Raw genomic sequence first — 8,079 nt, 5'->3', positions numbered from 1 at the left:
ACACACACACACACACACACACACACACACACACACACACACACACACACACACACACACGCACACGTCGACAAGCCGCCACTGAACACGGGTGATGTCTTTCAGGTCGACGCCCCGCATGTTGAGCAGAAGGAGAAGGAAGATGAGGAGAAAGATGCGCGTCTCTCGCGCGAGGTCGCAGCCCCCGTGCCGGAGGAAGCCGCAGCCGAACCAGAGCACGACGAGCCAGCAGCGCCCGCAGCAGACGTACAGGAGGAAGAGATATGCCAGGCTGACTCGGCACCACCCGCGCAGGAGTGCATACAGATGGTAGCAATTATCGAGCAACAGCCAGAAGCTGCTGCGCCGGAGCCAGTCCGGGAAGAGCCTCCGCAGCAAGTGCAAGAAGAAGAAGAAGAAGAAGAAGAAGAAGAAGAAGAAGAAGAAGAGTTGATACCGCCTCCCATGGAGGAGGTCAGGGAAGCCGAGCCAGTGCCTTGTCCTGTCGAAGAGACGCAGGAACCCCAATCAGTGCCTTGTCTCGTGGCGGAAGTTAGGGAAGCGGAACCGGTACCACCTCCAGTCGAAGAAGTACCGGAACCAGAAGCAATGCCTTCTTACGTGGAGGAAGTACGGGCGGAACCAGAGCCGGTACATCAAGAAGTTAGGGAAGAGGCACAGGCCGTCGAGGAAATCCCGCCACCGCAGCAAGAAGTGCAAGTAGAGATGCCTCCAGCAGCCGAGATGCGCGCCGAACGGGAACCGGATGTATGGATGGACGAGGACCTTCCGGCTCCCCCGGAAGAGGAACTCGTTCCCGTCACGCCGACAGAGGAACAGCAGGAAGCCGCTACGCTCACAGAATCCGCGCTGCAACAAGCGGAGGATGCCGTCAAACAGGAGGAGCCCCTACACAGCGATGCAGCTCAGGAGGAGATCAGAGTAGAAACCCCGCTTCCAGCACCCGACGAGGTGCAACTAGAGAGCGAGCCAGTCTCGCACGAGCACGTTGAAGAAACGAGAGAAGCAGCTCATCGGGAAGAAATCAGAGTGGAGACGCCGCTACTAGCACCCGACGAAGTACCGCTAGACAGCGAGCCAGAGTCACACGAAACCAATGAGCAACACACGCTCGAGGAGATCAGAGTGGAGACGCCACTGCCTGCACCGGACGAGGTGAACCTAGAGAGCGACGCCGAGGAACAGCAGACCGACTCGCGCATTCCGACGCACGACCAAGAAGCCGACGTTCCTGCCTCTGACATTCCTCTCGAGAGCGCTCCCGCCACCGCCGCCGCCGGATCCTCGGAAGGGCACCGCGAGGTCGAGCAGGAGGAGCCTTCGTCGGAGGTGTCCATATCGTCGGAGGGAGGCGTCGAGGTTGAAGAACTGGAGACGAAGGACCTTCCCGCTCACGAGCACGCGCCGACGACGGAGGAGCTGATAGCCGAGGAGCAGCGGCTGCTGCAGGACCTCATACGCCACGCGAGCCAGGAGGTCGCCAACACCGAGCATCAGAAGATTCTAGAGGAGCTACTCGAGCAGACACGCCACGTGCGTCACAGCAACGCTAATACACACAGTAGACGCGTGCGCGCGACGACGTAGACGTAGTCGGGTTAGGGTTCGTAGACGCTAGCTGCTGACGTCGGCATGGTCTCTAGCTGCTGACGTCGGCATGGTCTCTAGCTGCTGACGTCGGCATGGTCTCTAGCTGATGACGTCGCTACGGTCGCTAGCGGATGACGTCGGCACGGTCGCCAGCTGCTGACGTCGCCACGGTCACCAGCGGCGGACGTCGGCATGGTCGCTAGTTGGTGACGTCAGCACGGTCGCTATCTGGTGACGTCAGCGCGGTCACTAGCTGGTGACGTCGGCACGGTCGCTAGCTGGTGACGTCAGCACGGTCGCTAGCTGGTGACGTCGGCGCATTTGCCAACCGCCAAGAGATAGTGGCGCTGTTATTGCCATGATTTTCCCTTTTCGGCTTGTTTGTTTGGGAGCAGGGATCGTATGCGATCTGGATCACGAATTGTTGATCTGTCTGTGGCGATCCGATGTGATGGCGATCCGAGCACTTACAGATGTTAAATTTGGTCATTGGTCATTTGGTAGCTCGTAGCTATGCAATGACAGGTCACCCATTGGAGGAACGTGTGCGTTTGTTTTAAGCAGTTTATTTGGGAAGATCATGATTTGAGTGATGATCTAGATTAGACCGATCCAACTCAAACAAACACGCCCTATATTGTCAAATGCATCCTAAAATTTTCACAAGCGTGCAAAACTCTGGTCGCGGGTGGTAACACAGGAAGGCTCCTCAACTCCCTCTAAAATCCGATATAGTTTAGTCACCTATAAACTTCACATCTAGTCGATGTAATCGAACTGATACGCGATCTGATTTCTCGCTCTCTTTCTTTCTCTTTCTCTCTCTCTCTCTCTCTTTTTTTCTCCCTCTCTTTTTCCCTCCCTCCCACCCCCTCTCTCTCTATTATATTTTCTGCATTGTTTTCCACAGGGATCCTACGATCCTACCGATTCAACGGTCAACCACGCCGCAACCCTGATCCAAGCGCAGTTCAAGGGCTACAAAACGAGGAAGCACTACCAAGAACAACGACATCACAAAGAGGAGACTGAGGCCCAGCAACATGAGGGCCAACAAGAAGGAAGTCAACAACAAGATGGACAACAACAAGAGGGTCAACAGCACGAGAGCCAAGTTGAACACGAAGGCGAGCAACATGAGAGCCAACAACAGGAAGCCACAGAAGGTATTTCGTTGTTTATGTACTTCTTTTGCGAAATGAATGACTACAATTCCGCCTTGAGTTAACATTTCATGACTGATATATTTCCCATATGCGATATATTTCATATATGTGATATATTTCATACGTGGTATACTTCAAATGTAATGTATTTTACACGGGATATATTTCACATGTGATATATTTCGATATAAACTTCACAAAGCAGAAGAACTAAACAAAAAACTTCTGTCCACCTGATGATATACGGTAGGGTACGACTTGGATAAATAGAAAGGGACAAGCAGCATAGACGGAGCGAACCGCAGAAGCCATCGAATCTAGCTACAAACAAGAACCTTAAACTGAGTGTCTGTCCGAAAGCAGTAGCACTGCTTCAACTCACGATCCAAACATCTCTTTTCAGAACAGAGTTGAAGAGATGCCACAGCAGCGGCAGCGGATAGCTAGACAAAAACACTGGCATCCGTCGCGGAGACTGTCGCGCAGCAAGCGAGCGGCGCCCGGACGGCCACCGGTCGCATCTTCTCGCCGAATCCCGCGAGAACGGGCGAGACCGATGCGCAGCAGCCGTCCACGCATGCGCACTGACGTGTGCGACCGGAGATAGATAACGCGGGAAGCAGGCGAGAACGCGCGTTGCTAGCATAGGGTCCCCCTGCGCATGCGCCCTGACATCACGGTCGTCGAACATGAAGCCGCGCTGTGTGCGCACGCGCGTGCGTGGGCGTCGGTTGAGCGGATGTTGCGTATACGCACCACCGCGAAGTCATTTATTTATACATGTAAATCTGTGTTTGCCTCGTAGAGTAAACGCGGCGCGGTACGACGTCACCGCATCGTGTTTCACTATATTACATTTTAAATTATGCACATTGTTATGTATAATCTCACCTCTCTATACACGCAATTCTGCTAGAAATCACGATTGGCGGGTGGTTATAAAATATAAAGTTAACCTGGAAGAGAGGTATCACTCTTGGTGATCTGCGAACAAAGCGGTCGATTACAATCATGGATATGTAATATATATATATATAACGGATATACATGTAATAACATGGATATACATATATACACACATATATATATATACACATATATACACATATATATGGACATGCATATACGGCATGTATATATCTACCGTCTCCCTTCATTGAAATACACGCGTTACTGGCAGTATACGCGCCACCATCCACAGAATAGACGGTTTGCCAGACACGTGTCGGTGGCGCCATCTAGCGGAAACTCTCGCCGGTTTTGAGAGTTTGAATTACAGCGAGCACTTACGCGAGTAAACTGGATGCGTTGGAGTGACATTCGCCGCACAGCGGGTACGTGACATCCTGTCACTACAGGAAGTCGTTATCACGGGGTGAAAACCTGCAAATTATGCTACACGTCATAGCACATCGCACGCGAACAAAAAACGAGTTACGAATTAATACATTTATCACGTAAAATCGTAAATTGAACAGCTCTCTCAGACTGAGTGTTTTTCTGGTGCTTCATAATTTAGGAAGTGAAAAAATGGATTGTAAACCTCGACCGATTGAGATTTCGATTTATTCTAGCGGCTGCAATTAATTCCACGACGAATTTCGCACGCGAAAAACACAAACGAGTCCATCGTACTGTGCGGAAACAGCGCATCCTCGAATGTCATTTGAGTAATACAGTCGATAAGAAAAAAGTAATAAGCGTCGATATTCAACTACCGCCATAGCAAACTAGACACGTTTAACGGCATCTTGGATGTGCGAAACGGGGTACCATCGACGCTTTAATACAGACGTTTCAAGACAATTCAGTCAGTCTTGTTCTCTAATTTCATTGACAACGACACCGGCCTTTCGCGCGAGCGAATGTAAATGTAGAAGCTATGCAGATAAATAATATGATAATATGGCGACGTGATCCGGTCGGTACTTCACCACAACTAGCGTAGATTTAGAGTAGGTCAGTAAATCCCTATAGTGTTTTCCTCACACGAACACCGTAATCACGGTGTATAGCGCAGTTGACATTCACACTGATTACACAGTCGTGTTGGAATAAAATCTTAGCTTCGTACTATAACTAATTGTGTTTGTTTTCTATTCTATAATTACGATGACAATGCACGGACGTTCTGTTGCTTCTGCTGTCTATGACAATGGACGAGGTAATAAAAGAACGGGATGACAATGTGGAGGGAGGTCGCCCACAGAAGAGCCAACAACAGCTAAGAATGTGTGAATGAAGGTAGAGCACAGACAGAAAGGGCGAATGTTGGTCATGGGTCGTACCGATACACTCGATAAGGTCAAATATGAAGCGTGTATTGTTGCTGTTGTGTGTGTGTGTGTGTATGAAATAATGTATGCATCTTGCTTGAATAAAATGTGAAACTGTATATAATAAAACCCACGCAGTCGCGCCTTTTTGTACATTGCTTTAGCAGTAATGTGATGATATTCTTTATTATACATGGATGTATATGTATATGTACATGCATATGCATATGTATAATTATGTATATGTATATGTATATGTATATGTATAGCTGTATATGTATAGATTGTATGTATACTGTAATATGAATTGTATAGTATATGTATATGTGTATGTGTAATGTTTGTGTATAGGTGTATCATGTATGATGTATGTTTCATAGGATATGTATATGGTATATGTTATACGTGTATACTGTAATTACCTATGGTATAGGATACTGTAGTAGTATATTAATGTATAGTACTACCTATGTATACTGTAATGTATATTATAACCTATAGCGATTATGTATTATAATTAGTATACTCGTATATTATTTGATAATGTGATATTGATACTGTATACATGTATGTGTATATTCTACTGTATATAGTATGTATAGTGTATATGTGTACTGTGTATGTGATGAGTGTATGTTGACTGTGCTTAGTGCGTAGCGTGTCATGTGTATGCTAAGTGTATGATGTAAGTGTAAACTGTATATGTATATGTAAGTAGTATATGATATGTGTATATTGTATATGTATATGTATAAGGTATATGTATATGTATATGTATATGTATAATGTATTATGATATGTATATGTATATGTATACGTGTATAGTGTATACTGCTATATTTATAGTAATACCTGTAATATGTAAGTGTATATGCTCACTAGTATAGTAATATGTATATGTATGATGTAGTATATTAGATATTATATGTATATGATATGTATATGTATATGTATATTAGAGTGTATATGTATATGTAGAGTATATGTAATTATATGTATATGTATAGATATGTAATAACGTTATGTGTATGTACTTATGTTATAATGTATCACTGAATATTTGCATATCTGTACTCGACCCTCGGGGACTATTATTTGTATTAAACTTCCAATTATCGATTAAATCCCCACTATCACATCACCTTACATCATTACCCTCCGTAATTATGATTAGTGTTACTCATACACTCTAAAGAAATATGGGTTCACCAAGAAGGCGATTGTAACAGACATTATTTAACTATTCACATAATTAGCTGACTTAAACATGAATTACATTGTATTCAAAATGGCGGACAACGCCAAAAGTATCTGCAAATTCGGTACATGAAAAGGAATTAATTTGCAATTATAATGACTAAATTAGTACAGCTAATTTTAGATAATTTAAATTTCCTTGCGAAAAAATTGAAGTAAAATTTCCAATTGTAAAATCTGCAGCGTACTTAATATACTAGTACTACCTACATACTACTTCTAGTACTAGCAACTAATTATGATTAGTGGATTTAATCATGCTCCTGAGTAGAATTAAATATTGTGATTAACTTAACCATGATTAAAGTTAATCGTGAAATAGTCACTTCAATTTAAGTACAGGAAGTTAATCATGATTAGTGATTTAATCATGATTAAATACTTAAGTACGCTTCGTGAAACCGGCCCCAGGAGTGGATAATCGAGACAATAGGGATAATAGCATCAATCGTGTGCATAAATACGAAATATATGCCATTTCACCGCAAGGCGCTATTTTACCAAGGCAACCGTTATTACTTCACGGTAGAAACCACACCGAATCTATCGTGACTGGTCCAGGCTTTGTGTATCTGATGCAACACTATGTGATGTTGCAAGAATATCGGTAAGCAATCCGACTCCATGCAGGCGAGTGCATCTGTTAGGGAATTACAGCAGCGAAACGATCACATAGATTACAGGCACTAGGAACGTTTCAATAATAAAACGATGGCAAACAAACACGAAATGTATTTTACTAATAAAGTATCTAATAAGTTTCTCTACTTTCGCCTACCTAATGTTTCTTTTATCTATTTTATAGATATTATCTATAATTTATAGATAATTAATTTACGGAAAATTATAGTGTTCTATAAATTCTATTCTCAATATATTTAAAACTTTATAATTTTGTTGTTTGTGCACAGCGGCATGCGTGCGGTGTACTCATGTGCGGCAGAGGAGCGTTTGAACGACATTTACAGAAAATTATCGGTAATAACAGGCGAACGAGAGTAAAGAAAAATGAATGACGACTTTATTAGTGAATAGATTTTCGTGTTTATTTACCATTATTTTATTATTGAAACGTTCCAAGTGCCTCTGGCACAGATACGCATCTGGCCCAAGTTTGAACTCAACACGGTGGCTTACTGTGGTTCACTGGACGAGCCTCACCACCACGCGTGAATGGAGAAACACCCGCGCTTGCTGCCCCTTCGCTCTTTCTCTCTCTCTCTCTTTCTCTCTCGGTCTCCTCTTCGTCTCCTCCTCTGCTCTCCTCGTCTCTCTCTCTCTCTCGGCGCACTCTCTGCTCGTCTCTCAACTCCCAAATAAAACGGCCACCAATCTTTTCGCTGCGTTACTAATAGGTAGTACCAACAATTGATCCGCATCGCGTAGTGCCACGACCAAAACATGTGTCCGATTAGTCGAAATATTTCTATAGACGTAAACAAGCAAAGTCGGTCTACACCGGTCGGCTATCAATCGGAGCAATCGTAAGACGTGTGGGGCAACCCGTTGCCCACCAACAGCCAGAGAGAAACATCGTAAAGTCCAAGGCTGATCTTAACGAATAACTTTTCTTTTGCTGAGACAGGTTTCCCTGGTACGGTGGTAGGCCCGATGGGTCTAGATTGGAAGCTGAAACCAGACCTCTATGGTAAGCTGGTCGTGGTTTGATGTGGGTGAGTGGGAGGAGAGGCCGGTCAACCCGACATCGCGTGAATCAGTAGGTGTCAAGCGTCGGATGCTTACGCTCCGTGTCTTCCCGCGCTTTCGCGCAGTTTCGCCTATTTGTGTGT

General features: G+C 45.0%; 1 protein-coding gene across 1 annotated transcript; it reads left to right on the top strand.

The window, feature by feature from the left end:
• Window positions 1-103: 103 nt before the first annotated feature.
• On the top strand, window positions 104-5,161 carry LOC106816911 (probable serine/threonine-protein kinase kinX; the record flags this gene model as incomplete). Its single annotated transcript, XM_014821554.1, is given in 3 exon segments — window positions 104-1,533; window positions 2,501-2,756; window positions 3,160-5,161. Coding segments are annotated over 3 exon segments (1,494 nt in total). The 3' UTR covers window positions 3,171-5,161.
• Window positions 5,162-8,079: the final 2,918 nt, after the last annotated feature.

Source organism: Priapulus caudatus, unplaced genomic scaffold (assembly GCF_000485595.1).
Source record: "Priapulus caudatus unplaced genomic scaffold, Priapulus_caudatus-5.0.1 Scaffold1526, whole genome shotgun sequence".
In the NCBI taxonomy this organism is placed as follows: domain Eukaryota; kingdom Metazoa; phylum Priapulida; class Priapulimorpha; order Priapulimorphida; family Priapulidae; genus Priapulus; species Priapulus caudatus.
Note: the sequence above shows the minus strand (reverse complement) of the source record. Positions and strands in the feature narration are given on the sequence as shown.